The sequence below is a fragment of the Trichosurus vulpecula genome, chromosome 9 (assembly GCF_011100635.1).
Source record: "Trichosurus vulpecula isolate mTriVul1 chromosome 9, mTriVul1.pri, whole genome shotgun sequence".
Classification (NCBI taxonomy): domain Eukaryota; kingdom Metazoa; phylum Chordata; class Mammalia; order Diprotodontia; family Phalangeridae; genus Trichosurus; species Trichosurus vulpecula.
The window spans coordinates 37,570,314-37,596,231 of NC_050581.1; the positions used below are offsets into that span (position 1 = coordinate 37,570,314).

Genomic DNA, 25,918 nt, shown 5'->3' on the forward strand with positions numbered 1-25,918 from the left:
GAGAAATTACTAAGAGTCTTTTCTCCTAAACCAAAGCATCTTTAAGCAAAAAGAAAATAAGTAAAACATGCATGCTTTTCGATCAAATTTGGGGGTGAGTTGTATTCAATTTGAATATAATCAGATGAATCAACTTTTGATATGTGATAGAAATGGATATACATATATGCATATATGTGTGGGTATGCATATGTATATGTGTGTGTATTTATATATATATATATATATATATATATATAAACATATATGAAATGTTTACATATTTAAGTGTTAAGTGTTAACTAGGCTCATTCCTTCTGCAGATTTAAGCCTGCAGCTTGTTCTGTGGTGGCAGTTAAGGTCCTAACACCATGTGGTCAATACTAGGTGGCAAAGGACTAAAAGCATTTTCCCCACATCCTTGTAGCATAAGCAAAACAAAGTTTCACTAAGATGAAGAGTACATTAACATCTCCCCTTTCACAGACTAACTTATTTCTATACAAAGGTACCTTCTGTTGCCTTTTAGGATGCAGATTCCTTGAAGGTGAGGGCTGCTTCATTTTGGTCTGAATGAATAAAAAAAAAGATGATTAGATGTTTACAATGTACCAAACACTCTGCTAAGTGATGGGGATGAAAAAATTTACAAAGAGACAATCTATGCTCTCAAGGAACTTGCATCAAAATAAAAGAAGACAGCACGAATAGGGGAAAAGTGACCAAGAAAGGGATTTTTGTTTTTGAAAAATGAAGGGAGAAGTGTATGAACAAAGGGGGTACCATGGCTGGTGGTGAGGGAGGTGAGCAGAGGGATGGATCGAATGGGAAGCATCAATCAATTGTTAAACATTTATTAAGGACCTACTATGTGCTAGGCACTGTGCTAAGAGCTAGGGATACATAAAGAAGCAAAAAACAGTCCATGCCCTCAAGGAGCTTATAATCTAGTGGAAACATGGCTCAGTATCCCCACATAGTAGACACTTAATAACTACTTGCTTAATTCAATTTTATTCCTATCAGAAGATATTTATCATTAATTTATTTAATTTGCTCAATATAAAAAGTGTAGTTTTTTTTTAGGGAATCCTAAATCACCGTTCTGACAGGCTTTATGTTTGGAAGAGAACTTACCTTTTCTTACACAAGCAGATTGAGATCGTGCTTAACTTTCTTACAGAAAATGTATTAGCAGCTGCAAAAAGAATGAAGAAAATTTGAGGTCTCCAGAGGATCTTCATTTCCTCATGGATTCTTTTTGCAGTGAAAAGGTGCTTGCTTTATTGCCTCCATTCTCTCTGTTTATTGCAGATTAGGACAGGGCACTTTTCTCCATCCTTGACTTGTATTAGAACACTTTCGCACAATGACCACCATGATGACTCTTCTCATCTTGGCCACAGCTTTGAGAGTATATTGTTCCTACTCCTTTACCTAGCTAAGGAACCCCAAAATGTATAGCCGCCCAGAGGCCAGATTTCTGATCACCTCTTTTGTTTTACACTAGCATAGCTTTTCCCAAAAGACTCATGATGGAAAAACTAGCGACATCAAGAGAAAAAATTATAGAGTCTGAGTGCAGATCAAAGCATACTGTTTTCTCTCTCTTTTTTGTTTTCTTTCTTCTTTCTCATAGTTCATTCCATTGGTTTATGACTAATTTGAAAATATGTTTAATGTGAATGTATATGTAGAGCCTATCAGATTGCATGCCATCTTGGGGAGGGGGGGAAGGGGAGAAATCTGAAACTCAAAAGCTTGTGGAACTGAATGTTGTAAACTAAAAATAAATTAATTTAAAAATAAATAAATAAATTAGCATAGCTTTTTTATCAGTCAAGTCACTATAAAGATAACTTCTTTCTGTTTTGGGGAATCTAATAGAATTCAAGTCTTTCCAACACAAAGCATCAACCAAACTGGTCATCTCTCTCTTTTTTTTTTTTACAAGTGCCTCCATCCTATATAAAAGAAGCAAAGGAATAGAGAATACTTAATTGTTCTTCGCAACCTTGGAACCATTGGGAAATAGAACCAAGGAGATCTTGACTTTAATTTAGTAACCTCTCATGTACCTTCTACTTTGAAAATAATATACATATCCAAATTGTTTGATAATGAGTCCTTTTTGGGGGGCCAAATTAATGAAGATCTTGGGATTTAGATTTAGATCTGGAAAAGAACTCAGGGACCATCTAGTCCAGTGGTTCCCAGCCTTCTCAAATATGGGCCCCCTTTTTAATATAATTCCTTGTTTTACTTTTGTAAGCTACCACTTCGGTCCAAGAGTAGGGAGCTGTGTTTCATCATGAGCCCTCTGGAACCAAGGTTGATTATTCCATTGGTCAGAGTTCTAATGTCTTTTGATATTGTTTTCCTTTATATTACTGTGTTCATTGCATAAAATTTTCTCTTGGTTCTACTCACTTCCCTTTTCATGAGTTTATACGGTTCTTCCCAGGTTTCTCTCAGTTCTTCATATTCATCAAAATTGCTTGTTTTAGCTCTTATGATGACCTCTATCCTGAGTTTGTTTAAGAATTCTCCATCTAAAGCAGAACCAGGAGATCATTATACACTATTAGAGAGAGACACACAGTATCTGTAAGGAGTAACTTCAATAGACTTGGTTCTTCTCGTCAGTGCAAGGTTCAAAGACAGCTCCAAAACACTCATGATGGCAAAGGCTATGCATATCCAGAGAAAGAATTATGGAGTCTGAGTGCAGATCGAGGCAAACTGTTTGCTCTCTTTTTTTGCTTCTTTTTTGGTTTCGTTTCTTCTTTCTCCTGAAAGTTGGTTATAATTGGTTATAATTCAATGTGAAGGTATGTGTAGAACCTTTATTAGATTACATGCCATCTTGGGGGGAAGGGGGAGAAGAGGAAGGGAGAAAAAATTTGGAACCCCCAAAATTGTGGAACTGAGTGTTGTAAACTAAAAATAAAAAATAAATTTATAATTAAAAAAAATCATACCCCTAGGGACAGCTAGGCTGCACAGTGGATTGACTGCTAGGCCTGGAGTCAGGAACACTCATCTTCCTTAATACAAATATGGCCTCAGACACTTCCTAATTGCATGACCCAATTCTGGCCTCAGATACTTCCTAGCTGTGTGACCCTGGGCAAATCATTTAATCTTGTTTGCCTCAGTTTCCTTATCTGTAAAAGGAGCTGGAGAAGAAAATGTCAAACCACTCAAGTATCTTTGCAAAGAAAACCCCACAAGGGGTCACAAAGAGTGGGACGTAACAGAAATGACTGAACAACAGTTTGGCAGCTGTGTGGAGAATGGATCAAAGACAGGAAAGACTTGAATATTTCTTTAATTATTTGTCTTCCTCTATTTCTGTAAACAGCATTTTGTAGTTGTTTTTGTATAAGGTCTTAATTAACTCCCAGATATTTTATGCATCTTATAAAAATTATATTTCTGTTTCCTAGATAGAAAAAAAGCTTTTAATAGTAATATATAGAAAGGCTCGTAATACGTATGGGTATGTTTTACATTCTATTTGCTAGCAAAATGAGGAGTAAATGATGGGATGTAATCAGTTTGACAGAATTTAATTTAAAATTTTTGAATTGATACCCATTAATGATACTGGTTTATAGTTCTTCTGTGTTTTATCCTTCCATAATTTTGGCATTAGAACTATATTTATCTCATTAAAGGAGTCTGGTGTGGTATTTTCTTTCTCAGTATTTCAGAATAATTTATATAATATTGGTATAAATATTGTTTAAATTTGATAGAATTCTTACATCATTTCATGAGGACCAGAGTTTTTCATTTGGCAGTTCCTTTATAAGTTGTTCTATTTGTTTTTCTGAGATTGGATTATTTAAGATTTCTATTTGATATTCTGTTAGTTTGGGTATTTTATGTTTTTTTTTAGATTTTCCTTTGTTTCTTTTGTATTCTTACTACTGGTTAAGAATTTTTGTACTTTCCCATCCTCTGTCACAGATGTTGACATAAAGCTACAGTATCTCCAACATTGCCACTTTTAGTTATGTTCATCCTAAGCACAGCAAGGCGACATGAACAAATCTCACAAAATAATGGTGGTTTAAAAAAATGACATTTAGGTACACGATGAAACTAACACCTTCACCTGTCTCTCCAAGAAGGTTCCGTGAGTCATCTTTCCATTTGGCTATAACTTCCCCATGCCTTCTCATCTCATTTATAGTGAGAACGTCAATATTGACACAGCTCAGTTTCCCTAGTAACCGGCTGAGGTGGTTTCCAGACTCTTTTGGCCTCCTTGTGGCTTCATATCAGTTAAACTTCTTTGTGGCGTTTTCGTCCGTGACACTGTCTTTGAGCTCTTTGATAACTGAATAAGGAATACAAAGAGTTAAAGAACGTTTATAATTGGTCTCAAAACTGTGTGATGGGGGCAGCTAGGTGGCACAGTCAGTAGAGCACCAGCCCTGGAGTCAGGAGGACCTGAATTCAAATCTGGCCTCAGACGCTTGACACACTTACTAGCTGTGTGACCTTGAGCAAGTCACTTAAACCCAATTGCCCTGCCTTCCCCCCTCCAAAAAAAAACCAAACTGTGTGATGCTCAGTATCCTTTGTCCTCTGTTATTACCATTCCACCACCTTCACTGCAGAAAGGGAAGAAGACTGCTTAAAATTGAGTGCATTTGTATTTTTCTTTATCGGATGGACTCCTATAGCCCCAAATTACTTCACTTGGTGGCCCACCTACTGGTGACGAGCCTCCATTGACTTGGCCGGGCTAGTCCTCAGACAATAGGCATAGGACCTTATGAGAGCCCTACTTGAAATCTTTCCAAATGGGGAGAACCTACCAGAACTTGCACTCTGCTGGTATAACATTTGGGAACCCATAGTTCGCTCGACCCCATGAAGAGGCATCAGAATAGGACTTTTGTGATTGTTAAAGATCCCCTGACCTTGACTTTTTGAGTTGCCATGTTTTCCAAAAACACCAGACCCAGAGTATGCAAAAGGCACCAAAGGTGTCAAGGACGAAGCTCCCCCCACCCAGCTGACATAATGTGTCATTTGCACCCCCAGTTGTTGGACTCCCTGTGTGTCCGTGGGAGTCAAACAGGCACCAGTCAGTCTTCACTAGACTGAGAAATAGCTTGTGCATCTGGGACCGTTGTAGATGAGCAGACCCTCCTATCTTCATGGGCTAGCAGTTCCCAAGGGAAAAGAATATGGCTTCTACCATTGCCTCGCTCCTCCCCTGGGAGGGGTTTAGTGCTTTTTCCACCCCTAAGGCTCCTTTCCTCCTCCCCTGCCATTTCCATTAAGGAGGGGATTTCTGTTTCCTCCTCCTCCCTTTGTTGTAGTGTCATAAAAACAAGCTTCTGTTTGGATGGTGAAATCTTTGCACTTGCATAGGGTTCCACAGGCATGTCCATTTCTCTTACAAGAAATCCAGTTGCCAACTGTGTCTCATGGACCAGTGATATTGCTTTTAGTTAGCCATATACACATAATTTTTTAAATTTAATAATTTTAATGATTTTTTGTTTTTCTTTTAAATTGTTTCCCTTACGTAATGATGGGATATAATAATTCATTCATATTCTTTCAGCTGGTGCCTTTTATGATAACATGGTGCATTATGGGGTTGTGGGGGGGGAGAATAATAGTATGGTATAATGAGTGGGGGCAACTAGGTGGCACAGTTAATAAAGGACTGGGCCTGAAGTTAGGAAGACTCAATTTTCCTGAGTTCAAATCCAGCCTCAGATACTTACTAGTTGTGTGACCCTGGGCAAGTCATTTAACCCTGTTTGCCTTAGTTTCCTCATCTGTAAAATGAGCTGGAGAAAGAAATAGCAAACCACTCCAATATCTTTGCCAAGAAAACCTTAAATGGGCCATAAAGTGTCAGACAATACAGACCCAACTGAACAACAACATAGTGAACACAGTACTTACAGAACAAGAGCCCCACATTCTACTCATGTTCCTCCCAGACCTTTGCTATGACTAGCTGTGTGGCCTTGGGAAAGTCCCTTAACTTCCTCTGGGCTTTATTTAGTTGCCTTCTCTCTAAACCAGTGCTAATAATACCTTCTCTACCTAAAGTCAGATTATTTATTGAAGCATTTTCCAGCTATAAGATCTGTAACTAATAAGAAAAACTTACATTAATATAATGTTTTAAGGTTTAAAGAAGTGCTGTACATTCATTTTTTCATTTAATTTTATCATCCAACTACACTGTGAGATAGGTGCAACAAATAATATCCATTTCACTGACAAGGAAATTGAGGCTGAGAGAAATGATGGGACTTGCTGATCACACAGCTAGTAAATGACAGAACCAGGGTTTTGAACCTCAAATTATAGACTCACAGAGTTCAGAGGTATCTCAGAGGCCCTGTAATTCAGTCTATACCTAAACCAAAAAGCCCTTGCTTGAAGAATAATGGGAGGGAACCCACTGCCTCCTGAGGTCACCCATTCTATCTTTGAATAGCTCTCATGGTTAGGAAGAGTTTTCTCATGTCTAGTCTAAATCTGCCCCTTGGCAACTTGCACCCATCACACTCCTCGTTATGGGCTCTTAGACCAGAGAACAAGGCTAATCATTTAGTCACATGGCAGTCCTTCAAATGCTGAAAGACTATTTGCTCTCTAAGTCTTCTTGTGGCAGGCTAAACCCTCCTGGATCCCCATTAACTGATCCACTGGTGGAACAACCCCAAGACCCTTCACCATCCTGGTGCTTCCTCTTGGATGCTCTCCAGTTTGTCATTGTCTTCCCTAAAATGTTTTACCCAAAACTAAACACAATATTCCAGCTGAAGTTTGACCAAGGTAGAGTACAATAACATTTGCTTTCCTTCTCTTGGAAGCTATGACTTTTCGGTGAAACTAACTGGACTACATAGCAAGAAATCTCATGCCTTTGGTCCAGCAGCACAATGCTCTAGCCAAGGGAACTAATAGACCCCAGACTATGGAGTAATGCTAGTCATTTATCTACATATGTGCTCTCCTAGTTAGAATGACATTATCAACTACTAAAAAAATTCTGAACTAATTAAAGGTTAGAAAGGGCAAAAGTGATACTGTAGGATAGCAGAGGTTAGAATCTATGCCCTAAAGCAGTAAGATAGATTGGAAGTATACTGATATGCAATAACCATCATATATTCACATATAGCAAAACGTGTAATAATTATAGTCTATGTTTCCTAGAGCAGAGGTTCTTAACCTTTTTTTGTGCCTTGGAACCCCTTGGCAGTCCAGGAAAGCCTGTTTTCGGACTTTGCTTCAGAATGCTGTTTTTAAGTGCATAAAATAAAATAGGATTATGAAGAAAAATCATTTATTCTTAAGTACGGTCACCAAAATACTAAAAATACAATTTCAAGAATCCCCTGAAATCTACTCATAAAACTCCTCGGTGGGGAGAAAGTCCATGTATCCCTAGTTAAGAAACCCTGTTCTAGAGATAAAAGGGTCTAAAGTTTGTGAGCATGGAAGGTCTTTGAAACAAAATGGAAGGAATGGCTCCTGGACAGAATTATTTGATCATGATGAAAGTGCATCAAATGACATATACTGGAGATTCACTAAAAATTGTAGCCATAAGACATATGATTTTCATGTAATACTTGTCACAAATATTGTCTCTCACTTTGGAAAGCTTCCTTTAGTTTATTCGGGCTCCACGTGCAATAAAAAGTATGTCCTTTGCCATACAGGACAATTTAAGTGGTGAATGAGTTGATAATTGTCATCTGGCTCTGAATGAGTTGCCCTTTGAATATTTGCCTTTCAAAGAAGAGTGGATTTTTATTGACTCAACAGGCAGTGACAGGCTAGAAAATTAAGGTCTAAATCAATACATGTGTTTCATACCAATCTGTTAATGGGAGAAAGGTCCAAGGAGATGCAGATTTCGTGAGTACATAACAGCCTTTTCCTTGTTTCTACTATGTGTTGGTGTTACCATATGGGCATCTGGGTAGTGCAACAGATAGAGTGCCAAGCCTGGAATCAGGAAGACCATCTTCTTGAGTTCAAATCCAGTCTCAGACACTTATTATCTGGGTCACTTAATTATCACTTATGCATATTATCTGTGTCACTTATTTAGTCACTTAATCCCAATTACCTCCAAAAAAAAAATCTAATCCTCTCATCCTTTCCCAACCCGTCTTAATTCTAGTACCTTCTTCTGTTAATTATTTCCTGCTTACACTGTATATAACTCATTTGTACATATGTGTTTGCTTGTTTCTTCTCCCCCCGTTAGATTGTGAGCTCCTTGAGAACAGAGATTCGTATGGTCAACACTTAGCACAGTGCCTGGTACACAGTAGGCACTTAATAAATGTTCACTGAATGAGTGAAAAAAATTGTGTCTCTTCTCCCAAGCTCCTGTGCCAATCTCCCCCTCCCCCCATGCAGTACTGAATTATCATCCTCTTAAGCAAATGCTCTAGGTTTGAATCCTGGAGGGTTTCAAGGGTTATATGGGGTTGCATCAAGACTTATCCAAATCCTACCGATATCTCTATTTCACCACAGGGACAACACAAGAGACCTGGTATCTAGCCCATCTAGGATTTCGGCAGGTGAAGAGCTAGAGGGTTGACAGGTGCTGCTTGGCTGGTTTTTTTATGCAGGAGGAAATGAGTGACTTCGCCCTTCCTCTGCTAAGTTGACAACAAGCAGCTGGCTGTCTGTGTCTCAGTTTCTTCCTTAGTAAAAGGAGGGGTGTGTGTACCGGGGATGTCAAATCAGAGCCCAAGTTGTGCCTTGAACTCCCCCAAAGAGCGTAATGCATCAGAGAATCACAGATTTAGAGCCAGAAAGGACCTCACGGTCAAGTTCATCCCCATTCCATTTTAGGGATGGGGAAACAGACCCAGAAAGATTGTGACTTGCTGAAGGTACATAGGTAGGAGGAAACAGAACTAGGATTTTAGTCCATAGCCCTTTCTACTACGTCTATCCTTCATGCTTTTGTCTAAAGGAATATGGACTCTGGGCTACGAGAGGTAAGATTGCACCCTATCTTGCCCCAAACTAGGTCTTCGTGTCATTTCTTAAATCATGCCACCTATGCTCTAGTCATCCTACCCATTTCCCCAACTATTAGATCCTAGACTCTGCCCCTGGGACTCAGCTTGAGCCTTTCCTGGAACCAGGCTGCCATCTCATCCCCCTCCCATTTCCAAACCCTGCCCCCCATCTCTTTTCTATCTCCTCTTTATATATTGTCTTCCCCCTCTGTGAGGGCAAAGAGTCTTTTTCACTTGTATTTGGGTTCCCAGCAGTGCCTGGCACATAGTAAGCACTTAACAAATATTTTTTTAATTCGTTCATATGTAATCTGATTAATGAGTCTTTGTAAAAAGAAACAAAGATCCTATTCCAATGAATCATTATGTTGTGGAATCACCTGAGTTAGGTTTTCAAGGACTATGTCGGTGGAACTCAACCCCTGACAGCTACCCTACTAGAAAGGCTTCCATTATGTGCCAGATGACTGAAGTCTGTTTCTGTTAGGTCAGTGTAGGTAGCCAACCAATCAATCAAGAAGCATTTATTAAGCTCCTACTATATGCTCGGCACTGTTCTAAGCACTAGGTGGACAAAGACAAAAATGAAACATTTCCTGCATTTAAGGAGCTTCCATTCTAAATAAGGACAAGCAGACAGATAGACAGATAGGCAGACAGACAGACAGACACACACACACACACGTACATGGTAGTGGTGAGTGGAAGGGGAGAGAGGAACAAGGTAGTAGCAGCTGTTGGGGAGAGAACATGAGGATCAGGAGACTTAGAGACAGTGGGTGTTTTTCCTACTACAACAAGCTGCTTTGTAGTTGGCACTAGACATTTGAGTCCTTTATCATATGAAGAATTTTCTCATAGTTCCTGGAACATTTTACATATAGGTTTTTGTGACGTGACTTGAAAACAATCTTACCATTTTTCTTTGGTCCTTCCACAGTGCCTAGCACAGTGTTGGATGCAGAGTAAAGCACTTAATTTAAACATACTGAATTGAATTTTATTATCGACATCAAAAAGGTCCTAACTGAATAGCATGCTATGCTATCGGAATTGATTCAGACAGCCAGACTCTCTGCCTTGTAAAAGTTTATTATCCAAAACTAACTGGACTGTACCTAGTTCTGTGAGAAGAACTTGTGTTTTATAAATTATAAGACAGGAGAGAGCTCAGATTTGCTTGGATTATTTTTTCTGCATTCAACAAACATTCATTAAAGGCCTGTTATATGCAGAGTTCTGTGTTAGGTGCTGGGGGAGATAAAAACAGCAATACTGGACTACAGGGAATTTGATCGTCAAGATAATAACGGTTATTTTACTTCTGTCCTTTCACAAACCAGGTCACCGCCAAAAAAAAATAGCTCAAAGGTAATTGAAAGCTGGCAGTTTTCAGTCTCCCTTCAGTGCTGGCAAATTCTATCATTCTGAAAAACACATTTTAACTAAATGCGTTTATGTGGTGGTTAATACATGCATGGTACAAGAATAATATATACTTCAGATGAGAAAATAATTCATAAAATTTTGTTTTATTTCTATGCTTGTCCTCTTATAACCTTTTTCTGGTGGGATTTTTTTTTCTTCAGTTTAGCTGAGGTTTTAAAGACTTAGGGTATAAAAGAAACTTTGTCGCTTATTTTCTGAATTATCATTTGTTTAAAGGGCATTTTGTGTGTGTGTGTGTGTGTGTGTGTGTGTGTGTGTGTGTGTGTGTGTGTGTGTGTAACTGCCTCAGAGTAAAACTTGGTCTTGAAATTAGGGCCCTCTGTTATTCAGGGGGCTGATATTTCCCTTCCTTGTTATCAGTTACTGGAATTTGAATTATGCTAATAGTGATAAGAATAGCTGTTTGGTGGCCTATCTTAAAGCCTGGTTCTCTAACAATGTGCTGGTGAGCAGACATTTACATTTGGAATTGACCATATCCTTCATTATTAGCTTCAACAGAGGATGATTAAATTATTAAGGAATTGTTTGGGGGAAACAATAGACCTTCACTCAATAACTATATATTATTGTTTATTAGTATAAACTTTGTGTCAGAGCTCCCTCCTAACATGGGTATAAATCCTGGGTGCATTTTGGAGGGATCCTCTCACTTCTCTGGCTCATTGTCCCCACCCAAGGGGAACATGGGAACTTCAGTATCTGTACTCTGTGAAAGGTAGCCATCAGCTCCCCCTAAAAAGTCCTTAAGCTAACAAGACATCAAAACATAGAACCATTTTGTTTACACAGTAAAGAATACAGAAGACATTTGCATCCAAGCCTATATAGAGTCAAGACACTCTTCATATCTGGAAGCCAGCATTCTTCTAGGGAACTGTATAGTTCCCATATCTTCACAGAGCTGCCCACAATGGAGTCCAGCTGAGACACACACACACACACACACACACACACAGAGAGAGAGAGAGAGAGAGAGAGAGAGAGAGAGAGAGAGAGAGAGAGAGAGAGAGAGAGAGAGAGAGAAACAGGGCTTTTTCCTCCACATCACTCTGCATCTCATTGCCTTTTCACCATAATCTCTCCTCTTATTGGTGTTCCTTAGTCTTTCTTCTCTGTCCCTTTAGGGATAGTGGATGTTTCCTGCTGCTGTTGCTATCTTCAGTTCCTTGTCCCTGCTATTCAGATCTCTCCCAGCAATGTTGCTCATTACCTTCTCTCCAGCTACCAGATTTTGGGTATCTGGATTGTGAAGCTGGCATGATAGCATTATAGTTCTTTACCAACTCTTGGACATCAAATGCCTCTGACCTATTTCATTTTGGGGTATTTTACATCCAGTTCCACTGTCTCCCTCCCCTGACACAGAGTCTCTTCAAGGGCCTGTCAGAATACCTTCTCAAATAGGCCTAATTTCCACATAGATTCAATTTATGGAAAGTCTACAGCCTCTTGCCCCAGGCAACAGTACCCACTGAGTTTGGAGGATTTGGAGAGGCATCGCCTCTTTCTGTCCATTTGTCTTTCCTTTTCGACTCCCTCCGGGACAGTTGGTTTGGGTAATGTGAATTACTGTAGGCTGTTTAATATAGATAGATCATTAAAATGGAAAGGGAGAGAGAGCTTAGCTGGCCCAGCACAGGTTCCCTTGATTTAAAGAGAGAGGGACAATCTTCCTGCTACATCTTACGTGTAATATTAGTGCATAAAATACATCCAAACTTCAGGAGGTCATGATTCAATAGGTATTTAATGATAGAATCATGGTCAATCAGGTGTTCAATGGATGCCCTTTGAAGGTGATAATAGTAATAACCTAGGCTTTATAAACTATTTGACCACACAAGCATCATATTTTCCTTTTTTGATCTGAGGATGACTGTTTATGGGGCAAATGTGGCCAAAGAAACCATCATATGACCAGCTGGCTCTTTCTCCCTCGTTAAAAGGATAATCTGTCCTTTCAGTCACTGCTTACGTTGGATGGCTCTCTCCCTGTCTGTGGTTTTGACTTCTGTCCTTGTCAGCATGATACTTTTGCTCAAACCAAAGGAATTACACGTTCCCAGTTGCTTTACAGCAGTGCTCTATCTTCATTGCTGCTGTTTACCCAATGCTACCTCGTTTCAAGTTACGTGTAGGCATAATCTGGAAGGGCTTCACCTGTCCTCTGCTGACGTGCTTCATAAGAACTTTCTTAGTGTCCTGGGCTCATGCAGTCTCAACCAAGACAGCTGAGCTCCAAGGAGTAGAGTCTGGATTCTCTGCATTTGACTGGCCTCCAGACCACCGTGGTTAGTGACTTTGGCTAGCGTCCTTACTGTTTTAGGACATTTAGGTTGTGGTTCGTTCTTCATTCTTGAAGAGGACCATGACATCAGGGAGATGATGACATGACTTGCAAATGAATTTGATTTCAGCGAGGAAGGACTGTGCAAAGCCACCAACCTTACTTTCTCCTCCAGAGCTATCTGGGTCCAGTGGCCAGATATAGATCAGGATGACTGGAGATGGCCCAGGCTGCAGTCGGAGACCTTGGCCTTTTTTAAGCTCAGGTCTTTTCCAAATCATAAAAGACTTCACATGCTTCATATATGTGAATCGTTTATTTTTCTAAAGAGTTACCACAGCACTGGCCCTGGAGTCTGAAGGACCTGCGTTCAAATCCAGCTTCAGACGTTTGACTCTTACTAGCCGAGTGACCCTGGGCAAGTCACTTAACCCTGATTGCCTCAAAATAATTAATGAAAGAGAGAAAGAGAGAGAGAGAGAGAGAGAGAGAGAGAGAGAGAGAGAGAGAGAGAGAGAGGAAGGAAGGGAGAGAGAAAGAGTTACTCCTAATTGCCCTGCCTTGTTGTGATATATGGGAAAAAGCTGTGACATAAGTGGAGAAAGTGCTGGATTTGGAGTCAAAGGCCAAGAGTTTGAATCCCAGCTTTTCCATATATAGCCCATGTTACCTTGGGCAAGTAATTTAATTTCTCTAGGGCTCATTGTCCTCATCCTCGAGAAGGTTGGATTAGATCATAGATTTAGAACTGGAAAGTACCTCGCAGACCATCTCGTCCAGCTGGAGCTCAGAAGGCTGATATGACTTGTCCAGCTACTAAAGGTCAGGGGTGGGAGTTGAGCTCAGGTCTTCCTGATGTCCAGCTCACTGTCCACAAATCCATGCAGCCTCTAAGCTGATCTCTAAGTTCAGATTTATGAGCCCATGATCTGGAAGGGCTTCACCTGTCCTGCAGTGCTATTACGTAGCCAACATGAAATGGAGAACCGAGGTCAAAAAGAAATATTTTTGCCTAAAATATACAGGCCAAAAGGGGCTTGCATTTGCCCCCGTTTCCTTTGTGTGAGTAAACGTGACCTTAGTAAGACCTTGGTAGGAGATGTTTGGGGTTGGAGGTTTAGCGGGGGAAGTCAACATTCATCCGTGTGGGGAACTCCCAGCGCAGAATCCCTCCTTGAAGCACTTTGGCAACTCCTCTGTATCTCAAGATCTTAGGGAGCTGCCCCAGGCACATATTTACCCGGTTAGCATGGCTGTGCTTGAACCACCCAGGTCTTCCTGCTTCCAAGGCTAGCCCCCTGTCCACTATTCCACGGTGTCTCTTGCAGGAAGAATTACAAAAATACTTTTTAAAATCGTAAACATTCCAGAGTCTCATGATCATCTCATTCTTAGTCTCGTGATTTCTCATTGGGATGCAACTAAGTTCAGAAAAATTCTTCCTTGGGGTGTTTTTAATGACTCATCCTGCTATGACTTGACTCTGTATCATATTTCTTTTCTATTTCCATGTCATCACTTTTGGTTTTGGTGACATCTTTGCTATGTGATTTTTTTAAGAGCCAGCGTAAAGGGAAATGGAAACACTTCTTGAGGAATAGTAATAGCTAATGTTTATATTACATTTACTGTGTGCCAGACACTGTGCAAAGTGCTTCACAAATATCATTTCATTTGCTCCTCATGACAACACTGGAGTTAGGGTTTACTATCACCTCCATTTTACAGATGAAGAAACTGAGGCAAACAGAGGTTAAGTGACTTGCCCAGAGTCATACATCTAGTAAGTGTCTGAAACTGGATTTGAACTCAGGTCTTCCTGTCTCCAGGGTCAGGGCACTATCCACTGCACCGCCTGGCTCCCCCTTTTAAGGAATATTGCATGAAAATTCGGTATCCTATTATAGGATACTTTGACATCTTTACTTTAAGAAACACCATTGTAGGAATCTCCAAACACCTAAAAGCCACGCTGTTTTTTTCTTTTTCTTCTTCCTACCACTCCAGCCTCAATTTTATGACCCAGTGGAGCCGGCGGATTTTGAAGGACTTCTGATGACACAATTGAGTAGCCTGGATGCAGAACTCATCCAAGAGCTTGGCGACTTCACAGAGGACGATCTGGAGGTCGTCTTTACGCCAAAGGAATGCCGGACTGTGCAGGCTTCTCTGCCAGAGGAAGGGTAAGTCCTTTCCTTGCCCCTCCCTACTGCTTATAGAGGTTCCCTGAGTTGCTGTATAAGCTAAGTCCAACTTGTTTCTTTTTTTAAGTTCATGAAATAAACCAAGGCTAATAAGACATACAGAAGACGTAGCTTGATCGTAGAAACTTAGAATTGTGAAAGTTATCATTTAAGGATAAAATGTAAACAAAAGGACCCAATACAGAGATAAGAGATACAAAGGAAATAAGCATTTACATAGCATCTACTATGTGCCAAGCATTGCATTTAGCATTTTTAAAAAATGTTGTCTCATTTGATCTTCACAACAACTCTCTATGCAGTAGGTGCTTTTATTATCACCCGTTTTACAATTGAGGAAACTGAGGCAGACAGAGGTTAAGTGACCTGCCCAGGGTTACTCAGCTAGTAAGTGTCTGAGACTGGATTTGAACTCAGGTTTTCCTCTACCCACTGTACCACCTAGTTGCTTGTAGACAGAATGGAAGGAAAGAAGGTAGGAAGGAAAAAATAGAGGAAGGAAGGAAGGAATGAAGGAAGTTAGGAAGGGAAGGGAGGAAAAGAAAAAAAGAAGGAAGGAAGAGAAAAGAAGGAGACAAGGAAAGAAGAAAGAGAGAAAGGAAGGAAGGAAGAACGAGAAGGGAAGGAAGGAAGAAAAAAGAGAAGGGAGGGAAGGAAAGAAGGAAAAAAGAAAGAGAAGAGGGAAGAAAGAAAGAAGGAAGCATGGAAGGAAAGAAGAAGTCACCTAATAAATGTGTCACTTTAGAAATAGAATTTGGTTTGGCTTTCATCTTTTAACAAAAAAAAATTTTTAAAACAAAAGAAGAGAGAGAAAGGCAAAGAGAGAAAAAGAGAGAGAAAGAAGAAAAAAGAAAGAGAGAATAAGCATTAAGTTCTGCCCACTGGGGCCCAGTAAAGCAACTCTAATCCCTCTTCTACAAAACAGCTCATCTATTCTGATCAATGTTAAAGCTATGGAACGATAAGTAAAAGCACCTGAAAATGGTACAATAATAATAGTGATTGGCTGGATTTGTTTTCTAACTCTTCATCTTTATAAAGTGTAAAACTTTTACATATTTTATCTAACAGCCTCAAGTGACGAAGATTATTCACATTTTGCAGTTGGGAAACAGAAACAGAGAAACCTGAGAAACAGGTTAAGTAATAAAGCCCCACAGCACATTAGGGCAGACCAAGGACTAGAACACAGGTCCTTGGATTCCTAGTCATCACATAGTGTCTGCTGTGGTCCATTTGCACATCACCCACTGCCTTTCGGACATCTCGGAGTAGATGTAAGCGCCTGAAACTTGGCACATCCCAGATAGAAACTCATGATCTTTCCTCCCAGACCCCCCTCCTCCCAACTTCCCTCTCACTACCGAGGACATCACCATCCTCACAGTTTCCCAGATTTGCAACACTGGTCATCCTCACACTCACTTACCCCACATGACTGAACTGTTGCCTAATCTTGTTTCCACCTTCACAATGTCGCTTCTGTATGTCTCCTCTCCATTCAAACAACCACCACCCTCATTCGGGTCTTCATCACATTACGCCTAGACTGTTGTCATAGTCTTCTAATTACTTCCTTTCTCCGCACTCTAGTACTTCTATCAGCTGCCAAAGTGACCTTCCTGAAGTGTAGGTCTGTTCACACCAGCTCCCCTCCTCAAAACCTCCAGTGAATCCCTATATAATACATAAATATATATCAATATATAATAAATATAATATATAATATAATATATCAATATATAATAAATATAATATCTAATATATCAATAAATAATAATACATATTAATATATAATAAATATATAATATTATAAATATATATAAATATAAAATTCTCTAGCTCTTTATAATCTGGACCCTTTCTACCTTTATAGTCTAACAATTTCCCGTCCACAGCCTTATTTGGGGTTGCTAGGTGGTGCAATGGACAGAGTATGGGACTTGGAGTCAGGAAGACCTGAGTTCGAATTCGAACTCAGACACTTATTCGCTCTGTGATCCTGGGCAAATCACTAAACTCTGTTTGCCTCAGTTTCCTCATTTGTAAAATGAGCCAGAGAAGGAAATGGCAAACCGCTTCAGTATCTTTGGTAACAAAACTCCAAGAAGAGGTCACAAAGAGTCGAACACAACTGCAAACCGATTAAACAACAGTGTTATTCAGTTACGTTGGCCTACTTCCTATTGCTTGCATAGAACACTGTCTCTTGTTTTCCTGGCTTCTTTCAAGACTTTCAGATGAAGTCCTACCTTCTGCAGAAAACCTTTCCCAGCCCCTTCCTGCTGCTAGTGCCTTCCTTTCTGAGCTATTTTGCATTTAATATATCTTGTTACATACCTAGTTATTTACATCTAGTGACTGTCTGATAATATATGTCATATTCTTCACCTATAGCTCCTCACCTCTAATCAGAAAGGAAGAAACAATATATGATCGTCTGTTCCCTGAGGCTAAGCTAGTTATTACAATTAATCAGAGTTCAGCTGCCTTTGAGGGTTGTTTTTAGTCACCTTACTATAGTCATTGTGAATATTTTTCACTTGGCTTTGCTTAGTTCACAGTCTCCTCTGAATTCCTCATGCCGGTCATTCCTTTCGGCACAATGATATCGCATCGTATTTGCATACCCCAGTTCGTTCAGTAGCTCCCCAGTTAGACTTCCCATTTTGTTTCCAATTTTTCGATACCACAAGAAGTCCTGCTATAAATATTTTGGTACACGTGGGGCTTTTCTTCCTGCCAAATAATGGAATTGTTGGGTGAAATGGTACGAACACTTAAGTGACTTTTCTCACAAAATTCCCAATTATTTTATGCGCTGGTTGAACTCATTCACAGCTCCACCAATAGTATATTGCTTGGTCTGCCCTCCTGCAGCCCCTCTCACATCAGCTCTTCCATCTTGTATCGCCTTTGCTGATTTGAGGTGTTTGAAGCGAACTCTCAAGAGTTCTCTTAATTTCCATTTCTCTGATTATTAGTGATTTATGATTAGTGACCTATTTATATGGTTATTGATAGTTTGCAAGTCTTTTTAAAATTATTCATTCATTTCCCTTTGGTCGTGGTTTGGTCATTTCCGTTACGTCCAACTCTTTGTGACCCCCTCTTGGGGTTTTCTTGGCAAAGATACTGGAGTGGTTTGCCATTTCCTTCTCTTGCTCATTTTACAAATGAGGAAACTGAGGCAAACAGGGTTAAGTGACTTCCCCAGAGTCACGCAGCTAGTAAGTGTCTGAGGCTGGATTCGAACTCAAGAAGATGAGTCTTTCTGACTAAAAGCCCAACACTCTATCCAACGTGCCACCTAGCTGCCCTTTTAATCACTGGGAAATGGGTCTTAAATATTGTATGTCCCAAAAGTTTTAGTGCAGTTTTAAGCATTAATAACTTCAGAAATGCAAATGCTACAAACGTACAAAAACATTGTTTGAAAGTCTATTTTAATTTTTAATATTCGTTTAGTTCTCTGAATTTGAATGATAAATTTAAAATTTTAATTCTAATGAAATGGGTTTCCCGCTCCACCCCAACATCATGCATCATTGCTGTTTAATCATTATTCAGTCACATTCAACTCTTTGTGACTCCATCTGGGGTTTTCTTGGCAAAGATACTGGAGTGATTTGCCATTTTCTTCTCCAGCTCATTTTACAGATGAGGAAACTGAGGCCAACAGGGTTAAGTGACTTGCCCAGAGTCACATAGCTAGTGAGTGTGAGGCTGGATTTGCACTCAGGACGGATGTCTTGCTGACCCCAGGCCCAGCACTCTATCACTGTGCCACCTAGCCGCATGCATGGCACACGCGCTAGTTTCTGGATGACGCTTTGTCAGACCTGTGGATCAGTTGAGAAGGTCTTCCTGCTTGGCTGCTGTATCTCCATTGTATTTTTTCTTGTGGGGTCGCATCAAAAGTGTCCTGTATGTATTAAAACCTTGTTCTTTAGGCGATCTTAAGGCCAGGATTACAAGTGAAATCCTTTCAGTTGCTGAGCAGCGACTGATGAAAGTTTTTGCAAAGTTCAAAAAATGAAGTAGAATAATGGATAGCACAAGATGGTGGTTATATTGAATTTGAATAAGAAACCTATCAATAATAATTAACTTTTCAAATGTTAGGGGTTTTTTTTTTTTTTTTTTGGAAATTGACAGCATTTATATCTCTGAAGTTATTAAAGCTTAAAACTTCACTAAAAGTTTTGGGACACCTTGTGCTCATGTTGCTTCCTTATGTATCATGGTTATCATACTTTGATTAGATGCATCCTACATTTTATCAGTGAAATAGAGGCTCTTATTGTCTTCATATCAGAGGAAGGTATATTTCAACTTTCCCACTCCTCTCACCTCCCACCAAAAAGACTCAGATTTGAGATTGAGAAATACAGTTTCTTACCTAATATCGGTAGGATCAGAATGCCCGTTCTAGATTTTATTCAATTCCAGCTTGATGGGGTCAGCAGATCCTTTGTGTTGCTCCGTCACCTTTTGCTTTCAGTTATCAAAATACACAATTGTCATTCACACTAATGGGTTTAATTTGCTTTTTTAAATCATTATTTATTTAATATTTTTCATTTTCAGCATTAATTTTCATAAGAGTTTGAATTACAAATTTTCTCCCCATTTCTATAATGGGTTTAATTTGAAGGAAACTTTACCTAATTTTGTGTTTTAAGTATCTTATTAGAGACAACATTGAATAGCACCCTGGGCAACTAAACTTGTTTAGTAACTGTATTTAAATTAGTTTCAATGTATAAAACATCCTCCCTCTAAGTTCCCATTAGGACTCTTTGTCTATTCATACTCATTTACTTTTCCTCATATGATTGTAATTAGCGTGTACTCTATTCTTTTAGTTTTGTTTTTAAAAAGGAGTTTTTATCTCATAAAGGTCTTTCCAAAGTACTTTCGTTCCTCATATGTGTTGGTCTTAATCTCACATCACAGATTTGTTGCCTTAATGTCCCACAAGTTACTTAGCCTTTCCTCCATTGTTGGACATTTAGGTTGTTTCCAGCTTTTCGGTTTGGGTTTGTTTTTTCTAATTATACATAATGCTATTATGAAAATCTTTGAACCCAGAGCTCCCCTTTTGGTTGTTTTTGATAACCCTCTCGGACTTTATTCCAAACAATGGAATTTTGAGGTCAAAGAGTTTATTTTTTTAAAAAAATGATTTCATACTGTCAGATTGCTTGACATACTTCTTTCAAAACCCTCTGTAGTATTTTGGAAATGGTCATATCCTGAGGAGCAGACAGATTGTGGTCCATATCATCTGCTTTACCCCATTGTCAGAACATTTATTGAACTATGAATTTAATGTGGGTAGTTGCTATTATTTTCACCCATGGTAGGGAATCATTTACTTTTTTATTTCTTTTGTATAAAGGTTTATAGTTAATTTTCCTCAAAAGGAATTAATGGGATGAAAAGCCTGCTTGAAAATGTCTTCAAATTAATTCAGATGCTGCTTATACAGCATGGGATATTTTATGAAATTTTAGAGAGGCAATTCATTTTTTTTAGTATCAGTGTTTGGAACATCATATTAGCTATCCCCCTGAATTTATAGTTATCACCCTTTCTGATAATTTAAAAAAACAAAGTGCCCTACTTTTCAGTCACTGCCAAACAATCTGTTGTGTGAAAATGTCCCAATGCACCTTGTGTTTAGGGCAGTGTAGACGGTGCCATTTTTCTCCAGTCATGCTCCCATTATTAGATCTTTTGTTACAAGGAAAATTAATGACTTTAATTACCAAAGGTGTCAGAATCCTGAAGTATTTGGAGGGTATCTCTCATGATAAGTCCTTAAGCAGCTTTGACATGAACAGCCAGATTTAATAGTCTCCCAACAAATGAAATGCTTGCCAGCTCCTTAAAGAATGAGATGATTATATTTCTTCACTTTTTAAAGAAAGCAAAATTTGTATATCCTAACGAGGCTTTGTATAGTTTAAAGGATTTCAAACTCAGTCATTACAAAAAAATGGGTTATTATGGCTTTTTAATTTTTTTTTAGTAATTGGTCATAGTTTCTTTCCTCTGTCTTACACCAGGATGTCTACAGGAATAAGTAGAGTTAGCATGAGCATTACAAATCATGGCATTCCCCAAAGAATGAAATAAGTATGTCGTCTCATTAAACTTCTTCTGCATTCCCTCAGAAATGGTTCACATCTGGTGAAATGAATTTGGGGGAAGACACTGAGTTGGGTGACATTGTGTTTGTGGAATCGTCTTATCCTCAGGCCTGGCAACGTCTCTTCCAAGTGATGACATGTTTTAATTTCATTTTCCATTTCCTCAGGGTTGAACTGGATCCTCATGTCAGAGACTGTGTTCAGACATATATTCGGGAGTGGCTAATCGTGAACAGAAAGTAAGTTTCATCTTTATGTACTAAAGAGGAGAGTCTTTTGGTTTTGTTTTTATTTTGAAGAATTCCAAGGGATTCTTCTAAGCTACCACAGTAAAAGCATGAATGGAAAACTAAATTAACCTTTTTGGCAAACTCGGGCCTTGTGTTCTTTCATATTCTTTTGTTGTTTAAGATGCCTGTTGCCCCAAACTAATAGATACCATTTAAACAACAGTAATGCTTAAATGTTATATTTGGTTTGTAATCCTACTGTCCAGAGATCTTCTTTACCACCGCAGCGATTCTATTCAATAAGTTAAATATGTAGTTTATCCAGAAGACGATGGAGGAGTCAAACATTCTTAAATCCATATGAACGAAAGCATGGATTAGTATTATAGTTTTTGGTGTAATTTAAGCAGGGGCATTGTTTTTAGTAAATGAGAGACACGTGACTTTTAAGAAGGATGTCTACACTCCCCCAAAAAAGGACCAAACCTCAGATATCTGTTCATCTTCAGTTATATGTAGGAAGCTAGACTCAGGTTCAAATCCGTCCTTAGACACTCACTAACTGTGTGACTCTGGGGAAAGCACTTCACCCTATTTGCCTCAGTTTCTTCATCTGTAAAATGAGCTGGAGAAGAAAATGACAAACCACTCCAGTATCATTACCAAGGAAGCCCCAAATGGGCTCACAAAGAGTTAACTGAACTGAATGTGGAAAACTTGAATTGTACCCATTAAAATTACAGTTTATAGCTGGAAATTTAAGTTCAGTGTCAGAAGTTCTTTATTTGTTCATTCTCGTGGGACATTTTATGAAATTTTGGAGGCAATTCATTTTTTTCTAACTATCAGTGTTTGGAATATCATATTAGCTATCCTCCTGAATTTATTGCTGTCATCCTTTCTGATAATTCTAAAAAAACAACATGCTCTGCTTTTCAGTCACTGCCAAACAATCTGTTGTGTGAAAATGTCCCAATGCACCTTGTGTTTAGGGCAGGGCAGATAGTGTGCTCCAGTCATGCTCCCAATATTAGACCTTTTGTTACAAGGAAAATTAATGACTTTAATTACCAAATGTGTCAGGATCCTGAAGTATTTGAAGGGTATTTCTCTTGACAAGGCCTTGAGCAGCTTTGACATGACCAGCCAGTACTCTCCAAATAAATGAAATGCTTGCCAGCTTTTCAAAAAATGAGATGACTGTGTGTCTTCATGACTTTGACCCTGATCCTATGACCCTGACTACTTAAAGGAGGAAGAGTAAAAAAAAAAGCAAGGTTTTTCTGTTGCCTGTCAATTACCACAATTTTTCTCCTTGTTGCACTCCGAGAATTGGTAGCTTTTCCTTCTCCATAGCCACTCAGGCCATTTTTGAAGACTCTTTCTTCCTCTGTCTTGATACCACTGGGTGGTCATTGCTTTCCATCCCTGATTTTCCCTGCCATAGCCACTCTAGAATTTAAATTCTGAAATCAAGAAAAACAGAAAAATGTTTGTGACCCTTTTGATGATAGCTGGAACCCTGGACTAACAAGGAGAAAACAGGATGGTACAGTGAAAAGAGCATTGACTTTGGGGTTGGAAGATTTGGTTTCCTAGCCTGCTTCTGACACTACTTATGTGACACTGGGCATGTCACTTACCTCTCTGGGCCTCAGTTTCCTCAACTGTAAAATATAAAATGAAGTGATTGAACTAGATCAGTGCTTCTTAAATTTTTTCCACTCATGACCCCTTTTCACCCAAGAAATTTTTATGCAGCCCCAGGTATGTAGGTATATACAAATCAAACATTTACTGATAATAAATCATAAAGAAATTTATTTTAAAACAATTCCTTGGTATGCGTGTAATTTGACCATTTATCAAAGACAATAGTCTCACATCTGAGGGAGTATTTGTTGGTGTTGTGTGGTGTAACATCATGAGTAGTACAAAGTGCGCATGTTGTGTGTTCAGAACCAGGGCTGCAGTGAAATTGAGTGATGCTACACAGCCAAGCCCTGCCTGAAGTACCTCGGATTCATTATGCATTGGATTTTGAATTAATTTTTGGTCATTGCTTGTTCAGAAACCTTTTACTGTCTCCAAATTTTTCAGTCCCCACATTCAGTTACACATCTGGACCCACAGTTTAAGAAGTGCTGAACAGATGGCCTCAGAGGTCTTTTCTCACACTAGATCTGGGATCCTATGATCTCGGGGTTCTCAAGCATAATTTTTTGCTTTCCATTTCTCATTTTGTAGTCATCCCCGACTCCCATTAAGATATATCAGGGAATCTAATAATCTGGCTCTTCCCTAAGCGAATAAAACTGCTTTCCTACAAATACTCAAGCAGCTATTAGTCTGGAATATGTGTTGATCTGGAGTGAGGGTAAGCGCCGTACTGAAGGCAACCTTTCTAGGATTTGGTGTAGACTGCAGACCTAGCTCTACCACTGACTGATCACATTCCAACAGAATGTAAACTCCTTTTTTTAAATTAGATTTTTTTATTTTTAGTTTACAACGCTTAGTTTTACATGTTCTTGAGTTTCAAATTTTCTTCCCTTCCGCCCCTCCCAAGACAGTAAGCAGTCCGATATAGATTCTACATAAACTTTCACATTAAACTTATTTACACAATAGTCAAGTTGCAAAGAAGAATTATGACCAATGGAAGAATGTAAACTCTTTAAAGCTCGAGATATTAATTTTTGTCTTTGTATGGAACTTAGTAAATAATTACTGATTGATTTATGAAGTCATTTAAGTTCCCTTAAGCTTTCTCATCTATTAAATTGACTGGTGACTTATGCCCTAACAAAATTGTTCTGAAGATCATATGAGATCATGCATGTGAAACTGCCTTGAAAAGAATCAAATGCTAGACAAGTGGAAGATAGGTTTAGTAATAAAGTGTTATAAAATGGCCCACTTAGACCCTCTCTCTTCCTATTGACCAAGTTTATAATGAAGAGTTGAATGAGTTGCTTGAGAACCTTTTCCGGGCAGCTAGGTAGCACAGTAGCTAGAGTGCTGGCCCTAAAGTTAGGAAGACTCATCCTCCTGAATTCAAATCCAGCCTCAGACACTTACTAGCTGTGTGACCCTGGGCAAGTCACTTAACCCTGTTTGCCTCAGTTTTCTCATCTATAAAATGAACTGGAGAAAAAAAAATGGCAAACCATTCCAATATCTTTGCCAAGAAAACCTCACAAGGTGTCACAGAGTTGGACACAAGCCTCATGGACCCGAATAAGACTATTCATAGTCATGGCATGAACTCCTTGAAAACTTTGAGTTCTCAGTCACAATACCTACCCCTGGCCTGAGATGTGTCTGTCTTTTCTGTCACTGCATGTTTGTCATTACGTTCATGGCCTGGTGAAAAAGAAAGAGTCCTAGACTTGGAGTGCTTACTATTCATTTAATTGAATTGGCAAGTTGAGATTTTCCTAATATTAGACTTTTAAAGGGTGGCAAATCACTCTTGCCATCTCTACGTCCTAGAAATAAAGCACACAAAAGTATCTATCTGGAATAAATCTCTGTAACAGAGATTGATGGAGTTAGGTACTATTTGTCCCTAAGTTGCAGATGAACCTGTAGTTATATATTTACAAGGGTATCAGTAAGACATGTAAAATTAGAATAGAGGATGTAAAAAGAGCTCCTTTTCTGTTTGGTTACACAAATTGAATTCCTGGATGAATTCAACTGGTTGAATCCATTTAGTTATGATCCGTTTCCCCCTCACTCTCTACCTGTCCCTTTGTGTCCATGGGCTAACTTGAAATCTACCGCTCCTCCCTTCTCTGCCCCCAACCCCCATTCTAATCACTATCTTGACTCTCCCCTCTTCTACTTCCCTGCCTTTGTTAAAAGGTAGGAAGGTCAAAAAAAATAATGTTTAAACCCCAGTTGGCTGACTGAATGGGTGAACTTTATTTTAAATAAGTGTTCTGCAAACACTGGCTCTGAATGGTACTTATAAGTATTAATGATTTTGGCTTTGTGGTACAATATTCCTAAAGTTTTTAGACAAGGGAAAACCCTCCAGTGGTAGATTAAAATCAAATGCTCCTTGTGTTCCTCTCCTCTTTGATTAGGAAAGTTTCTTCCATTTTCCTGGTCTATATAGGATCATAGGATTTTAGAGCTGGGAAGGACCTTAGAGGTCATTTAGTCCCACCTCTTAAACTGAGAAACTGAGGTCCTTACTTGCTGAAAGTGACATGGTTGGTGAATGACTAAGTTAACATTTAAACCTACATCTTCTTCTGACTCCATATCCAAGGTTCTGTTCAATTGTTTAAACCAATGGATTGCCAAGTGTTGTCAATGAACATTAGTACTCGAATTTCAATAGATTTAGAGAATACCTTAGCAGACCAAGTGGAACATTTTCATGCTGCCCTCTTTTCTCAGCAATCCAATAACTAACTAGGTGGTGGGCTTGGAATCAGAGAGATTCATCTTTCCGAATTCAAATCTGGCTCCAGATACTTAACAGCTGTATGACTCTGGGCAAGAGATTTAACCCTGTTTGCCTCTATTCCTTGTCTGTGGAAATGAGCTG

General features: G+C 39.1%; 1 protein-coding gene across 3 annotated transcripts in view; it reads left to right on the forward strand.

Annotated features, from left to right (window-relative positions):
- The window catches only part of DOCK8 (dedicator of cytokinesis 8), a 312,866-nt gene that overhangs the window by 82,950 nt on the left and 203,998 nt on the right, over positions 1-25,918 (forward strand). For all 3 annotated transcript variants that reach the window (XM_036737707.1, XM_036737708.1, XM_036737709.1), the window contains 2 exons: positions 14,770-14,945; positions 21,292-21,363. In XM_036737707.1, coding sequence (XP_036593602.1) covers positions 14,770-14,945; positions 21,292-21,363 — 248 coding nt within the window. The remainder of the gene's footprint in view (positions 1-14,769; positions 14,946-21,291; positions 21,364-25,918) is intronic.